The 17,767-nt window shown below is 37.2% G+C and overlaps 1 protein-coding gene and 1 pseudogene across 3 annotated transcripts; both read left to right on the forward strand.

Moving 5' to 3' along the window:
* Positions 1–3,573, forward strand: part of LOC109839267 — an 8,022-nt pseudogene extending 4,449 nt beyond the window's left edge.
* On the forward strand, positions 6,002–16,834 carry LOC109838096 (serine/arginine-rich splicing factor RS41-like). 3 transcript variants are annotated; one of them, XM_020406567.1, is made up of 8 exons: positions 10,297–10,312; positions 10,650–10,727; positions 12,416–12,450; positions 13,105–13,246; positions 14,422–14,534; positions 14,608–14,843; positions 16,092–16,367; positions 16,468–16,834. In XM_020406567.1, exons 1-8 carry the CDS (start codon positions 10,303–10,305, stop codon positions 16,577–16,579), a joined length of 1,002 nt encoding a protein of 333 aa, XP_020262156.1. In that variant the 5' UTR covers positions 10,297–10,302; the 3' UTR covers positions 16,580–16,834. The 3 variants fall into 3 exon arrangements, with proteins under 3 accessions (XP_020262157.1, XP_020262156.1, XP_020262155.1); XM_020406568.1 differs by lacking the exons at positions 10,297–10,312; positions 12,416–12,450 and adding an exon at positions 6,002–6,092; XM_020406566.1 differs by lacking the exon at positions 10,297–10,312 and having other exon boundaries at positions 16,495–16,834.

The following is a 17,767-nucleotide window of genomic DNA, read 5'->3' on the forward strand; positions in this document are numbered from 1 at the left end:
TGCTGAACCCCTTCTCCGTGGCTGGAAGAGGTTCTTAAATAGAGGAGAGACGGCGTGGCCACTCCTTGAATCATGGGATATGACCATGTACTGTTGGGCGATACCATGCTCCTCACTTGTACCGTGAGCGGCCGTTTGAGGGGCTCGGAGCACTGTACTTTCCCCCTTCACGTTGCGGGAAATGGGAAGGTCCACTCCTGTACGTGATACTGCGGCTGCCTAATACTCGAGTGAGTCCGGCAAGTTCGTCGATTGCTCGGCGGTTTGTTTGGTCGTTCAGGCGAGCCTTGGCTGCTTGATCGAACTTGACTCGTGCAGGCGAGCTAAGTACAACAACGGTGTCCAACAACTGCAAGGATTTGACTAGCCACTAGTACTGCGAGCGCCACTTGAAGGACTTGGAGTACTGTGCTCCTTCCTTTCACATCGCGGGAAGTGGGAAGGCCCATCCCGGTACGTGGTATAGCGGCTGCCAAGTACTCTGGCGAGTTTGGCAAGCTTACCGTTTGTAGGCGAATTCGACTCTTGACTCGTGCAGGCGAGTCAAGTCAGCAGACGAGTCTGTGGTCACCCGATGTAGGCGAATTTGGCGATCACGTGGCCTTGGCTCGCGCAAGCGAGCCAATCCCTTGGGTGAGCCTAATTTCTAAGCTGTGCGGACGACTTGAATATGCAGGTGGATTTCACGTTTTGTCTGCAAAGGTAATTTTCACCGTCTACAAGGGCAATCTCAGGAAATTGGTTGATTAACACGCTCAATTATTCAAGGCTAGAGGAAGATCGATTGGCATGTCTCCTGATTGCATTGCATGTGCAACTCTTATTTACACCAAGGCCAATGTTTTAAGAGTGCTATGAGTCGAGGGTTGACCTGAGTGTTCATGTAGACTTCTTCAAGGGATCTTAAGAAGACAAGATTGATCGGATCTGGGGTATGAGATACCACATACTTACACTTTTGTTAGTGTATTTTTAATTTTTAGGGAGATATTTATGTCGTTCCTTACAAATCTGACTCTAAGGCTACCGCTTGTAGGGTCTCAACAATTCACATTGGACTAATGATGTATGGACATATTATTGACAAGGAAGGAGAATCTCGGTGATATTTTGACTTGGGCGCGCAGTCAATAGCTCAGGGAATCGGCTCAGGGAGCGATAGGTGACACCTATTCGTTTGTACGAGTGCGAGTATGTTAGTAACTAGTAGAGTTTGCCCATTTGAATGGGTGAATCATATGTGGGCTCAAACTAGTTCTTTAATAAACCGGTTCCTTATCCTAAAGGGTAGGTTTTGTTCTATACTCTACACTATATATATATGCACTTATGTAGAGATTAAATAGACACACAGAGAGAGGAAACATATACTACTGTCATTTCCTTCCTCTTCATCAATCTATGATTTATACGTTAGTTACGGGGTGATATGTGAGGGCTTCTTGTCATATCGATGTGGTTTCCCTCTGGGCGTTGTCTGAGAATCGAGATTAGATTCGTGGCGACCCTTTCAAAAAAATCCTGGAAAGGTAATCTTAAATAAGAGATCTATATATTCATATTTATACATGGCGTATAGATCTCAAGAGGCACATTATTCTCCATTTATTGACGTGATGAGGTACCTTTGAAAGCTTTCTTTCGCAATTCAGTTTTGTCAGTTTTGTCTGCTCTCTATTTATTACCAAATGGTATCATTGCTTCATTAATCTCTAAGGTCTGCGAAAGATCAAACTTGTCCTGAAAAGATTCAAAAATAAAAATCTAATAAGTAAAAAGTTACATGGATTAATAAGTAATAATTTTATATAGTTTGCAACTTTTAAGAATGTTTTCTAATGGAGACATTCAACTCCTCTTTCCTTTTTATATCATTTTCTATATATATAGGAACCTTTTTTTTTTTTTTGGGACTTGCATGGTTATCAACATTACTTCTTTGCTATACTTGAAACAATTAACAAAATCGCTCTGCAGATATTAACGATCTCCGTAAACAAAAGAAAGTCAATCATGGTCCATCATTATGGCAAGATCAGTTTTGATTTATTAACGATCTCCGAGGGACTACGGATCTGATCAGAACCGACCCCCACATAATTGGAGGCGAAACTCAATTAATTTTGCTCTCTACGGAGGCTCAAAACCGGCCACTCACGCGCGTTAGTTTTTTGCGAGAAAGCGTAGTCACTATGACCGGATTCCTACTCTGACATGATTACTACAACCAACTAACTTTCAACTGTACAATGAACTCCTCCTGCTTTCTTGGTGGTGCAATAAATATATAGGAGTGGGCGACGCCCACGTACAAATCAAACTCCGCATCCGATCCCTTTCTCCTCTAGCAAACCTACCACCCAATCACCCTCCCTCGTCGATCTCCCCTCTTTCCAAATTCCCCGAGTCCCCATGGCCTCCCTCAATCTCCCAATCAAACCAACGACGTTCCCTCCAAAAACCGTCGCCTCCTCCAATGGCTTTCTCACCACCCCGCTCCCGCGGGCCTCGTGTTCGCCTACAAGGATCCACCGGCAGCCTACAGCGAAGCTTGCCGCGAAGAACCGCCAATCCCCGGCTGCCATCCGATCCCCTCACCACACTCCTTCCCCTCCCTGTCTCCGCCATTCCACCGCTCCCGTCGGCCGACATCGCCATCCTCCCGTCGAGTCCAACAATCTCCGCGCCTCCCTCGCAACTACGACCTCCTCCTCTGCGACAGCGACCTTCTCATCGCCAAAGAATCAACCTCTTCATCCAATACTTGCCTCCTCGCCGTCCCCGGTGCCAACCCTCACGATCTCGCCGCGTCAATCAGGCCACCGCCGATCGCCCTCACGCACGTGCGCCAGCGCGCTGTCCCGCGCTAGGGCTCCGCCTCCGAGCCCGTCGACGACACCCGCGGGAGCCGTCAAACAATCCTCCAGTCCGCCCGTCTCCTCGACACCGCCGCCATTGCCAGCCCCCGCACCGCCACCATCTACGGCCTGGACGTGATCGAGCATGGCATCCAGGACGAGAACTGGAATGTCACCCGATTCCTCCTCCTGTCCAAGAATCCCGAGCCAATTCAATCACCGAATTCATCATCATCGTTCATGAAGACTAGCATTGTCGTCGCCCACCGTGGCGAGTCGATGCCTTTATTGCTGAAAGTGTTATCTGCGTTCTCGTCGAGGAAAATAAATCTGACGAAGCTGGAGGTGAATAATCCGACGATGGATGGGGAGTCACCGGTGTTGGTTATGGACAGACGAGGGTCGCTGAGGTCGTTTCCGCATGTGTTGTATGTGGATTTTGAAGGGTCTGTTGAGGATGAGAATGTGAAGGATGCGGTCGACGAGATTTCGAAGATTGCGGTGTTTGTTCGGATCTTGGGGTGTTATGCTGCGGATCCGAATGTATATGATCTTCACTAGTCCACCGCGAGAACTCAATCATACAGTTCTGATCTTTTAAATATTTAGATAAAAAAATGATTTGAATGTATGCCATATTTAGCGAGATAGCATCAAGAGATGCACGAATATCTGAAGTTAATTATACTGATGATATAATTAAACTTCGCTTTTATTTGCACATCCCTGGATGTATGGCACCTGTGACCTGCAATAAAAGTAATAAATATTTTTCCAAGAGTTGTGTAAAGCCCTGATAATCGTTCGGATTTGTTGCTCTTAGCTCAACATTACTTTAGGTATATCATGATCCCTGGTTATGGAGGTCATCATCTGAAGATGAATTTGATATTCTGCCTAGCAGTCATCTCAATTGAATTCAACTTAATAATAAGAACACGCGTCCTCATCGAAGAGACATATCTGAATCTCGCTAAGAGCATCTAGGAAGCTCTTTGCATTCGGATTATCCTCATAATCCTCAATAAAATTGTCTCCCTTTGTAGTCCACCCGGTGAACCACTTTAACAATCTTTTTATTTCTAGATCTTGTACGGACTAGCCTCAAATCTCTGAGTTGAACCGTATTCTGACTCGGGTATTACCACCTCAATACTCACCAAAATCTCCTGCTCTCAAGAGAAAATGGATCTTCTAATGAAAAGTATCTCAAACTACTCAGCCCCGGACTAATGTCAAAATAATTATTTTTTGTATTTTAAGAGAAGAATTAACACACTCTAATTATGAATACAATAAGATTATTAGCATTTATGTTAGGTATTGTTCTTCCCTGAATAACATTCCATCTCATCAAGCCTTTTATATTAATAATAGAATTACATCCCAAATAAAGAGAAGAAGGCTTGGGGTCTTAACCATGTTCTTCAAAGATATAAATTTTAAAATCGTTATAAAATTTTTAAAAACGGAATATTAGATCTTAGGCTTTGTTTGGGTACCATTGTGTTTTCTTTGTTGTGTTTTTGTAAGAAAACACCATGGTGTTGTGTTTTTCTCTTAAAACGTTTTTGTTTTCTTTGTTGTGTTTTTGTAAGAAAACACCATGGTGTTGTGTTTTTCTCTTAAAACGTTTTCAAAACATCATGTTAAGTATTTTTGGTCAACACTAGTTTGACCCATTACAACATTAGTATTAAACATATTATTAATATATTATATATTAATTATAATAAAATATATTATAAATACAATGTTATAATATTTAGTTTAAATTATTATAGTATTAGAAGTATTAAATATAATGCAATATAAAATCGATTAATGTATTATAATATTATGTTGTACTTAATGAGTTGTATTATATTATAATTATTACATATTATTTTCAAATAATTATATATTTAATTATATTGGTATATCAATTTGTTATTGTTATATATTATATTAATATTTTTGTAATAATGTTATTTTATTATTAATATAATATTATACTATTATTAATATAATATAATATTATATTATTATTCATATAAAATAATATTATTAATAATGTTAATATTATGTTATTACTAGTTATATTATATAATATTTTATAATTATTAATTTATTATAGTTTATTTATTAAAAAGTTAATAATATTAATATAGCGATTATACTATTGTGTAGTTTATTATTATTATTATATTATTATTTATTATCAATAACTTTTTTATTAGTTTATTTATATATTATTATTATTTATTATTATATAATACATTGTTAACATATTAAATACTAGTATTTAATATGTTATTATATTGTTATATAAGATATTTTATTTATTATATTTTTATATTATTTAATAAATATTACTAATATATTAGATTAACTATAGTATAGTATAGTATATTATAATAAGCATGTTGATAATAACTCTATACTAATTACATTTAATATATTATGTTAGATATTATATTAAAACATTCTCAAACTCAAAACTAAAACATCAAACTTAAAACAACTTTTAGGTGTTTTGAAATAAGTGTTGTGTTTTTTGTTTGAGGATGATTTAGCTCAAAAAACACCATGGTTTCCAAACACATGGTGTTTTGTTTTTGGCAAAAACACCATGGAAATAAGTAAAACACCATGGTATCCAAACGGAGCCTTAGGTTTTTGAGATACTGGTCGCGAAATCATCTATTCAGACAAGTCCCTCAAATTTTTTTCTGTAAAAATTTAAGTCTCTCAAATCATCATATTTGATACAAGTCCCCCCTTATTTTATGTATTTGGCTACAAGTCCCCCAAATATGGATATATGGTACAATACCCCCAAAACTTTTAAATTCTTTCAAACAAGTCCCCATGATTGATTATCATCCATTTAACACAACTTAAATTTTTACAGAAAAAAATTCTGTAAAAAATAATTGAAAATGAATCAAGATAACACGCTGGGTCGCACGTCATTGAGTGTTCAACAACGGCACGTCATTGGGTGTTCAACAACGGGCTGTCGCTATCTCATTCCGTCCGGCCCTCGAATCGGATACTTTACTACATCCGTCCAATCGTTGGCATTGTTTCTGATGCACCTTCAGGGCGATCGACCTAAACTATTTCGCCTACGTGGCAAATTATTACGGGCTTGTGCTAATATAAGCGTCGCTTGCGTATCTTAAAAGCTCTCGTCCCATCCCTCTTGATTGGTTTCTAGGGTTTCATCTGCCTCTCCGGTTCGATTCCAAGGTGAGATCTTTCTCAGAAATTTCATGATTTTTTCAGTGAATTCATCAATATTCCTGCAGTTATTCAGATTCCTGATCCCTTTTTGTGATTGTGGAAATCCTGGTAGAGATTAATGTCAAAATATTGAGAAATCTTTGCTCTTTGCCTTATTTTTTACGATTGAGCCATCCACTTGGATTTTCTTTGTAGATTTTTGAGTTTTTACGTGAATTTACTGTTTTTGCGTGTCATTTTTAATTTTAGGTTTATTGCATTAAGTTTGATGCTATTTGTTGACCGAGAATGATATTTGTGGTCGTCGATGTTGTAAATGGAAGTTTTTTTTCGATCATTGTGTTTTCTTAAGTAAAAAGAAATAATTTAATTGACCTATTTAATGCATTTAAGGATAAGATCAAAGAGAACTAATAGATCATTATGTCCTTGTTTGGAGGTTTTGTTCCTCCTTCAAAAACTTCAAATATTTAGAGTTGTTTAAGCTCAAATGCCCCAAAGTTCGCGTCAATTTTAACTTTGATAATCCAAAGTTTTTCTTGCCCACTTCATAACCCAAAGTTCAAAACTTTGAACTTTAGCAACCTAAAGTGACTTATTAGGGGTTTCAAAGTTATACTTTTTTGAACTTTGTGGTAGTTTTTGGTATCAAAATCAGAAATATTGTAAACTTTGGGGTATCTAATTGCACATAACCCAAATATAAAAGAAACTTTTATGAGTTAAGATGATATTTTCATGGCATGGTTGTTTTATCATGTGCTGTTTTAAACTGTAACTGAATTAGATAATGGTGAGTTATACAATATAATTGCAAATATGATTGGAATTATATACGAATAATCATATTTGAGTTGAATGAGTAATGCAGTGGCAACCATCAACATAAATATAAAAAATATCATCATGTTGAAGGGCTAATAAACTAAAAAAAGAGAAGATGCAACTTACAACAAGAAGAAAAATAATAATTTGATTGTTGGTGCATTAGTTGTTCCTTGTGCTACAGAAGGCGCGCTTCACAGAAGAACTAGCTTAGAGACCTTTTTTTGGCCTACTAAATGGCCATTTCTTGGCCCAGTTTTTACTAAACACTTATCTCCAAAATGCGACTAGGGCCAAACCTTGTCCCCTTTAAAGGAGTTGCTTGACAGGCCCTCAAAGCCAGGTTTAATCTATCCAGTTTTTCGAAATTAAAATACTAGCAACATGCTTGAAATGTCTCTGCCTCATTTTGTCTTGCCAAAAGTTAGGCCAAACAAGGGCGTTGAGCTCTTGATGCTCATGCATGAGGTATATGCATGAGGTATATGATCACTTTACTTAATTGGACTTGTCATAGTCTGTTCAATATTTGTGAGAGTTCATTTATACCTTGAGGTATATAATCCATTGACTTGATTTTACTTGTCTTAATGTGTTTGGTGTTTGTAAGAGTTCATTTCTCCAATTTGATCCTTTTTTTTAAACTTTTTTATTGCATATTTAATGGAAGTATATTCTCATCTTTTACTTACTATTTTAGTTGAAGCAATCACTTGATTAACATTGTAGAGAACTCTAGGCTAGCTAGTAAGAAGTTGATATCCATTTGGCACCTAGCTTCTAAGTGAAGTTAAAGTAAAATGCTTTGGCGTACCCGGTACATACTAATTAGTTGGTGAGGATGCTCCACATTTCTCTTTAATATTTGATTGTCTGAAATGGTCACAATACTTAAATATTTTGCACCCTAAAATTTTTATTAGGAATGAATAAATTAGCTTATAAGTTATTGGTACATATCGATCCAAAGGTTTTTCATGGAAGCCCTGACTGCGTTCCTCATCATTTGGTCAAGTTCATGTGGTCCACGATAATCATGGGTAAATATCCGCTTCCTTTACAGTGATATGATTTCAATCCATTAAAGTTTGGTCCTTTAGCTTATTTTTATGGCTTTGGTGGATATGAGGAGGTGTAAGATTTCGAAGCATGGATTCAAGATATATAAGATATTTTTTCTAAGATATTTTTCTATCTGTGAAATGTCAGAAGTAGAAAAGCATTTGCATACCAAGTGTAGTCTCAAGAGAAGCTCAATAATGGTGGTCTAATAATTATTGAGTTCCCATTTAGCTACCTATTCATGGGAACCAATGAAGTCTCTTCTCGACAGGAGATTGTTGACTACCTAGAAGATATATTGTTCCTCCTCCTGAAGCTCAGCTAATGCTAATATCCCGACTCCAGCCAGATGTCGACTTGTAGTTTGAACTTGTGTTCAATGTTTTAAATGTCGGATGTCGGGTTCATGTCGGTCGGCCAAAATTCATGTCGGATAGCGGAAATCGGGGATATATCGGGGGACATGAAAAAAATATCGGATTGCCATATCGGATAGGTTGATATAATATCATAAATGGAATCTTCACATACTTGATAATTATATTGTCTAAACATATGATTATTGATGTTAGGATCACTAACCAATTGTAGACACCTGATTCCCGAGTGCATATTGACACCATCCGAATGCTTGACCTACATAATATCATAAATGGATCACTAATATGGCTTATTGGGTCGGGTCGGGTTCAAATTCGACCCAATAAGCCTAAAACCGATATTTAACAAAGTTGGCCGATTTTTGATCCCCGAAATGGCGCCCGCAATGTCCGATTTTTTCCGATATATCCCCGCCATGACCCCAAAAACGCAATACGAGTTAAAATCAGCGATTTCGTATCGGCTAGGCAACAAAACCGCAATATCGGCCGCCATGTCCGCCATGGCGGCCGATATTTAAAACACTGCTTGTGTTCAATAAAAAAACTATTGGTAGATCCAAAGACAATATTGGAGATTGAACCATAGTCAAACGCTCGAGCCAGAAGCAGAAGCAAATACAAATTAGAAGGTTAATCCAAAGGTGAACCTAATTTGGAGTGGGAAGCATATCAAATATGTTGACCAACTAGAAGATATTATTGTTTCTCCTCAAAGCCTGAAGCAAAGCTAATGCAAGTATCCCGACTTTAGCTAGATGTGAACTTGTAGTTTGAACAAGACAAAATTGGATATTGAACTATAACCAAAACCCGAGCCAGAAACAGATGCAAATTAGCTGGTCAATCCAAAGGATGACCCTAATTTGGAGCTGAAAGCATATGAAATGAATCCGGAGCAAGGTCTTAAATATCGGCAGATAATTTGATATTATTGTCGAGTTATCGATTTTGGTAGCTTTCTGCTAGAATAAGTTGGATTTTAAATCAGTTATCGTTTTTGGGGGTTGTCGGCGATAATGCAACGATAAAGGTACTTATCGGCCGATATTAGCGGCTCTAAAAATCGTACTTATCGGGCCAAATTATTGGGTTGTGATTTCGGGCCAAATTGTGGGTTTCATTATGCAATCAAGAAGCAAGATTCACTTTCTACAATTGGTTAGTGATTCTAAACATGATTATTTACATTTTAATATTTCATTAAGTATGGTTAGATCACATTTTAGGGTATTATATTATATATATAACATCTGGTACATCACTTCGATAAATATTACTTATCCTCGATATATTCTCGATTTTCGCTATCCGATAAGGATTTTGGTCGTCCGATAAATTTCTGATAACCGATATTTAAAACATTGATCCGGAGCTAGAGCATGAAGAGATCTCGAGCCAGAAACCAAGTTTCAACAAGAAACCAAGTAGAAACTTGATTCAAATCTCGAGCTCGAACCTATATTCCAAAATTGAAGTGCAATTTGAGATACTTCCTGGATGTAACTATTCGATAATAAAGTTTGCCATTCCAGATCTATTGTCACCTACTCGATATTGAGTTTTACAACTCATTTTGAAGATACTATACTCCGTGATAGAATTCTTTCCATCGGCTAACGGAGCCATTGTATTCTCCCATTATAAAACTCCATGTCGGCTTTTCTCTAAAAGGGAAGGAAAGTTTTGATGCAGGACAACTTACAGCGAATTACTATGGTTAGGATTAGGAAACATATGATTAGAATAATGTTCTTGGATTTTTATTTGATATTTTGGTTGGATATTTAGTTGATTTTTTGTTTCGTTAGTTGTGATTTGTAGTTAGGATTGAGATTTATTTTCTATTGTCCAAGTTTCTTTATAAATAACATGTATTCTCTATTTAAGTGATAGGTTATTAATGAATGAAATATATGGGTTGAGATTAAGCATGTGAGTTGCTTCTTATGTGTTTAGGTATGGGATTTACCTACGTCTGAAGCCCAAACCTTTATCTGTATTTATTTTTCCTTGTTATTTGCTTTCCTAGCCCAATCATCTCCACCTTACAATCTAAAAAAATTAAAAAAATTAAAAGAACTGTTCACTGATTTTTATTCACATGTCACTGTTCACGGTCCACACTCTTCCCTGTTACTGTTCACGCAAAAATGCTGTTCCAGACCCAAAGTTCATTCATCAAAACTCTCGCTGAAATCTTAATGCAACTTCATTGTGATCTGTGGTCAATTAAAGCTGTTATAATCCATTGATCTTATATTGAACTAATCTCTACATTGAACTTCATTGCAAGATCTGGTTCCCGAGCCTTTGATTCAAACACTGAGTGCTCTAGTGGGAATTGCAGATCGTGCTGGACTTCTCTCCTCAGGTTCTTTGCGAACATCCTCTTTATTTTTACTGTAGTTTGCATCTTTTTTTTATAGATTTCATTATTTACAGTTATTTTTTGCTTTGCATATCGAAAAGGTTACTGTTTACGGATTACTATTCACATGCCACGTGTCCCCTTTCACGCGCCACTATTCGCGGCGGTTATTGTCCATGAAAAAAAATTGCTGGTTTAGATCCGAAGGTCATTCATCGAAGCCCGTGATGCGCTCTTCATCACTTACTGGCTTGAAGTTTGAATATATGAGGAAAAATAGGGAAGATATAGAGTTTTGGTTTCCTTTTTCCTTCTCTCTCTCTGTGTGTGTGGAGGGGGGGATAGATGCAAATGTTTTATGTTCTATATACTTTTCCCCCGTTGAATGTTTTAGGTGTTAGGGGCTTAGTTAATAAGAAAAATAAGAAAATACAAATTTTGGTTATGTTATACATCCTTCCCCCCTTGACTGTTTTAGGTGTTAGGGGCTTAGTTAATAAGAAAAATAAGAAAATACAATTTTTGGCTCAAGAAAGATAGGAGATATGCTGCAAACAATTTAAGTGGTTGCTAGATGTAGTGGGCCCACAACATAGTCTTCTCAAATTGTAGCACCCTCGTTATAAGAATGAATCTCTTTTATGCTTTGAATGGAGATGTGGCAAATTCAATCTACCTTGGATTGGGGCCTCAAGTCCATACAAATGAAGTACTGAATTCAGTGTTATCAATGTGCGAGGCGCAATGCAGAGCACAAAGTCCTTTTACGTGCACATGCGTAAGGCGTAATGCGATGCGCACAATCGAGTAACGCTAGGTGCATATCGCACACAACATAATTTCTTCAAGATAGATAAACAAGCACGAAAGAACGTGTTTATGAATTGACATAAAAACATGTCAAGATAAATAACATCTACTACCAAATTGCAAAATAAGTTCTTTATTCATAATTTTAACACATCCAACATAGTAGTAAAGTTCAGAAGGTTCTAAATCAAAAGTTAAATCAAGACTAATATTAAAGCAAAATCAAACAATAAATGAAGATAATTTAAATTCCTCAATTAGGCTACTAAAAAGGCCTAATGTTCTTATTTTTCTTTTTGGGATATGAGTTATCGGTTATAAAGACCCAAGTGGAATGCTGAAGGACAAAAATATAGAAGGCTATGCCTTGCATTTGGCCTGTGCAAAGCGCCCTCGATGACGTGCAAAAGGGCGCTGCTGCAGGGCTCTCCGCCACTGTCCTGCATCGCAGGGCGCATGAGGCGCAATAATGTGCGCATGTCTCTGGTAACACTGAGTGAATTTTATCCAAAACTAGATCTGAGCACCCATGCAATTCAATTGTGATAAAAAAATGGGCCATTGATCGAAGTTTTATATTTCCAATCACTCAAAACAGATAATCGTTTTTATATTTTAAATTTTGACGATCATGTTTACTATTATGTTTCTTTAATGCTTCATACTTATTTAATTATGAAGATCATGGTGATGAATGGTGTGGATCATTCATTTAGGTTGATTCAGTGGACCATGATAGCTCTTTTAGCTGCAAATGTTTGAATTTCCTACACCAGGAGCTCAATCTTGTTTTCTAATTTACATTCATGAGCGAAAGAGGGTTTACTCAAATTTATCTCTAGTTTAATCTATTAGTTAGTTATTTTTCTCCTGTTTGACAGCCTTGGTATCAGAAGGGAGTTTCTTTATTTGGGAGGTTGTTTACTCTGTCCCTTTTTTCTCTTTACTCTAGTAGCTACTTTCTCCCATTAAAAAATCTTCAACCTTGGTATCAGATTGTTTATTGTAATAGAAAAAATAATAGTAGATATTGCTATGAAATAATAGAATCAAATTAATCATCAAAGTGAGCTTTAAAATATTCTTCCTAGAAATGACATGGCTTATATTTTTATTTTAGTATGTGACTTTTGCCAAATGAGAGATTTAAAAATCAAGTGTCAACTATCAAGAATTAAACTTAACAAAATGCCAAAAGTTTATGCACTGATGCATTTATTTAGACAACCTTCAAACTGTTTTCTGTCACTGTAATCTTCAATATTGTTTGCGCAATGTTTAGCACATTTGAAAGCATATGCCTGTCTTAACTGAGAAAGGCATGCAGTTTTATACTCCCTTTACCGATGGAGGATTTGTGCACCTCAATGATGCACTGTGTTTGATATGTTAATATTCAATAGAGTGAACTGGATATGAAGATATTTAAATTGGAGGTATTGAAAATCAAGCATGCATTATCTTGTCGTGTTTACCTAGTTCTTGGCATGTTAATTCTAGTAATTTGGTTAATTCTTGGTCTCTCCTAGTATATGGAAGATATTGATGTCTAGTTCCTCTCTAATTGAAGGCCTGGGTGGGTGTTTCATACTGTGATTGGACAAAGATGAGGTCTATTTTCTGTGGCAACCTTGAATATGATGCTCGCCAATCAGAACTTGAGCGACTTTTTGGCAAATATGGGAAGGTTGACAGGGTTGATATGAAGTCGGGTAAGTGTATACTTTATTTATAATTTAGATTATTGATCTTTATGCATTCATAGAGGTTAGACATGAAGGTTTGAATGTTGACTTGTGCGAAATATATGTATCCTCGAAGCATGTAGCAAGTAAAGATGAATTTTACATGGCGTCTTTCCTCTACAGGAATTAGCTTATAAAATCAAGAAGCATTTCATAATTTGTCTTCTTTTATAAATATGAGACTGGCCATCTTTGATTCACAAGATTACTTGTTTGATCCACGAAGGAAGCGTTCAATTTGTTTATCGTGTTCTACATGATGTTGACATGCTATATACTTTAGAAATAAATATGACTGCCGAACGTCCTGTCAAGTGTGTTTGAGGCTTCTCGAAAGACATCTTACCGTTTCGTAAATTCTCCCCCCAAAGCATGACCAGTTATTTGTAATAAGCGCAGAAGTTTCTAGCAATAAAAAGCATGTAGCTGAAAATTGGTTCAGAGCAACACAGGTGATCTTGCTGTCCAATGCCATTACTAGTGGGAAAATGGGTCCCTTTTTCAAGGTGAATGTTTGACAGGCTCGAATTCCTTGGTTGCATTATTCTATCCATTTCCAGACAGCATGATGTGATGGGTGCCTGCTTCCTCGGTTTTACAGAGACTATTGGAATCTGGATAAGTTTTAACAAAGTGTAGTTATTGATGGGTAAAACTCCATACTCAACAATTTTTTTGACGCAGGATTATCTCGGAACATACATGCTCTTCCTGGTTGACGGGATGTGCACCACCTTTCCTGCCTTTGTCCGAGTTTATATTATGTTTAGCAGAAGGCTGATCCGAATCATTATTCACAACGGCACCTGATTCACATGGAAACATTTTCCAAGCCACCACATTGCCTTTCCTTTCTCATGAACTTTGCCCTGCCTCCCAATCCAATCATGTTTTCATGCCGATGCAACCCTACCTTTGGATTCTTGTGTCCTGACATCATTTAGTTCAAGGCATGAGGTCTGTTTCTGTTCTATCTGGTCTTAGTTTTAAGCTTTTACAGAATATGGCCAGATGTTTCATATAGTTTGCAGGCTAAGAATTTTGGTGGTCGTCAGCAGCATGGATTAGTCGTTTCTACTTGGAGGGGACCTTTAATAATATTGTTTAAGTTACATTGAAATTCTACTTGATTGCTCTTCCAGGATTTGCCTTCATTTACATGGAAGATGAACGCGATGCTGATGATGCAATACGGGGGCTTGATAGGAGAGAATTTGGTAGGCATGGGCGCCGGCTTCGTGTTGAGTGGACAAAGGTAGCTTCCTATCTATCAAGTATTGAAACTTTGTTTTTACAATGTTACTTAACTTCCTGTTATCTTCTTGCAGCAAGAACGTGGTGGTAGAAGGTCTGGCAGCGAAAGAAGATCACCAGCTAACACAAGGCCTGCAAAGACATTATTTGTCATAAATTTTGATCCAATTAATACCAGGATGAGAGACTTGGAAAGGCATTTTGAACCGTATGGAAAAGTTTTAAATGTCAGGATCAGAAGGAATTTTGCTTTCATTCAGTTTGAGTCACAAGATGATGCCACCAAAGCATTAGAAGCCACCAACATGAGGTACTTACTTTTCCGTACTTTGTGTATTTTGTTTATCTGCAGTTATGAAAGCTCGGTTTCTATTTAGCAGCATGAATGTTGTAGTGAAATCATCACCTTGCTACATGCGTCCATCTTTTTCCTAACTACAATGTTCATGATGTTGACATTGATAGTTCTCTGGTATCGCGGTATACAATTTTTGCTATTGCTTGAGTTCTGTTACTTTGTACTATCCTTGTACTAAGGATCTTTTGTCTTCTATGGAACATGGAAATGGCGTGGCCTATGTTCCCTCAGTACTTCTATTTGGAAGCCGTACCCGTAACCAATGCGTACCTGTACCTGTACCCAAACTTCTTGGACACTTCTTGGATATATGCATACGTTTCTTCAAGTGTATACTTATTTATATACTACATGTTTAAATTTAAAACACATACGCTTCTTGGATGTATACACTTCACAGCTATATCTGATTTATTTCTCTTATATTGATCTCATGTAAATGGATAACCAAATATTGATCTTATGTAAACTATTAATTTTAATACACATACATATTTAGAGCCGTGTCCCCATACCCAATCTTTTACAAACTTGCCGTGTCCCATATCCATGCCCATATCTGTGCCAATACCGTACCCATACCCATGCAACTTAGGGCATGACTCATTTAAATTCTAAAGATTACGCATGAGATGTGTCTGACACGAGATAGTATCATAATAGAAGTGACCATGCTTCACAGGACTTCTATAAGGACAAATGGTAGCATGCAAGTTTATGGGCTATATCTCTTTGATGTTTGCATTAGTCAATTAGTTCTTTTGTTGTAATCTTTTGTATTAATTATCTCTATTTATTCCTATAAATTGTCTGTATTTATAGTGATTCTGTAATACTTTTGTTGCCCAAGTACGACCACTTCTTCAATAAGTATAGCCTAATGGAATAATTAAAACCGCAGAAACTGAATTGCTGTTGATTCTGTGAATGGATGGAAACTGTACTGATTTGGTCTTCTTGATCTGGGAATAGTTTCTAGTTGACACTTGGACTTCCTGAAAGATAATTGCTGATGTCATGAATCTCCTTTTCTCGCTCCTATGATTAGTGCTGTGTTTTCAGTTTGAGTTCATTTGTCTGATCGAACTTAAATCTTGAGGATCCTTCTGCATGCTTTTAGTCTTATCAAGGATAATTTGCTGGATAAGACATACTTTGCATTGACTTTTCTTTTTAAGCCAATGAACTCTGAATATGCAGCAAGTTGATGGATCGGATTATAGCAGTGGAATATGCAGTTCGGGATGATGATGAGAGAAAAAATGGATCCAGCCCAGATAGGAGAGGAAGAGATAGGTATCCAGAAAGGAGCAGTCGTGGTCGTGAGCGTTCAGCTAGTCCTTATGGCAGAGGCGTGGAGAGGGCTAGCCCTGATTATGGTCGTGGTTCCAGTCCTTACAGCAAGCCTGAACAGAGGGGGAGCCCAAATTATGGAAGCGGCGAAAGTCCTGCTAATGAAAGACATCACAGCCGCAGGTGAGCATCATGGGATGTCATACAGTATTATTTATTTATTCTAATAAACTTTTTCCCCTGAATTTTCCTCCTGTTAATATTTTTGGCAATAATTTTGCAGTCGCTCACCAGCAAGGCAAGAGAGAAGTCGCTCACCAGCAAGGCAAGAGAGAAGCCGCTCACCAGCAAGGCAAGAGAGAAGTCGCTCACCAGCAAGGCGAGAAAGATCATAAGATGAATTTTCAGTTCTATCCACCTGCATATCTTAATATAGCGCAGGTAATTCTGTTATGATATGGTTAAATGTTCCTTTAGGCACTTTTATCATGTTTGCTTCTTTGTTGGGGGAAAAAAAAAAAGAAAAAAACTTTATTTAAGCAAGCAGTGCTGTTGGGGATATTGTTTCAAAGGATATCTCTGTATTATCGATTATACTGTTGTTGGTAACATAACTTTGAGTTTGAGTTCAGAGGTTTAAAGTTTTCTTATCTCGGTGCATGTCTCATGAGATGCAATTTCAGTGTGGATATTGCACCGAGAATGTGTTTCTTAGTAGCTAATGCAGATTTATTGCAGTCGTCTTAATATTAATGGAATCTTTATGTACCATTACCTGTTAAGCCTTAACTTTTAGGAGTACAAATGGTTAACCATACGCATGGTGCCATATTGTTATACAAAGTAGCTATAAATAGAAGAACGTTTTTCGTTCTGTGATTAAAATAGTGGAATAGGGCAACAGTGATGCCATATTATGCTAATACACATCTGAATGGTGTTTATGTTACAATTCTGTTTAGTAAGTTTTAATAATGTGAGCCGGTAATTGGTGCTGTCCAAGGCGAAAACCTTGGTACAAATAACGACAATGAACCACAATATCTTGCCTGGTCCTTGGCGAAGGCGCTGTGCGCATTCAAGCTATTGATGAATGCAAGATGTCTTCTCAAAAGGGAATACTTTTCTTTCCTATAACGAACTTTTGTCCCCCTCTGGAAACACATCAGTCTGTTTAAGGATGGGTCGGATGAATTATAAAAGTAAAATTCATTTAATGATTTTGAACTTTGAAGAGTAAGAGTTACCTAAATAAGAACAAAAGATGCGCTTGACCTAATAGAAAGAAGTATTTATTTCATGGAGATTTTAGTTTGCCCAAATCTACTCTTCTGATGATAAATATGCCCCCCCCAAAAAAAAAAAGAGAGAAAAAAAGGAAATTGCGGCATGTTACATAGTAAACGGGGAGGTAATAACCCATACACTTGGAAATATACATTAAACTTAATTTGTAGAGCCTTTCATCACAAGCTCACAATGTTTTTTTTTGGTTAAGACGTCGACTGAAAATCGTGCATAAATTGAGGTTTAGTCTAACCAATGTGGAATATTAAGGCATGGAATTTCAAGAGCAAATGCAT

Source organism: Asparagus officinalis, chromosome 4 (assembly GCF_001876935.1).
Source record: "Asparagus officinalis chromosome 4, Aspof.V1, whole genome shotgun sequence".
NCBI classification, from domain to species: Eukaryota; Viridiplantae; Streptophyta; class Magnoliopsida; order Asparagales; family Asparagaceae; genus Asparagus; species Asparagus officinalis.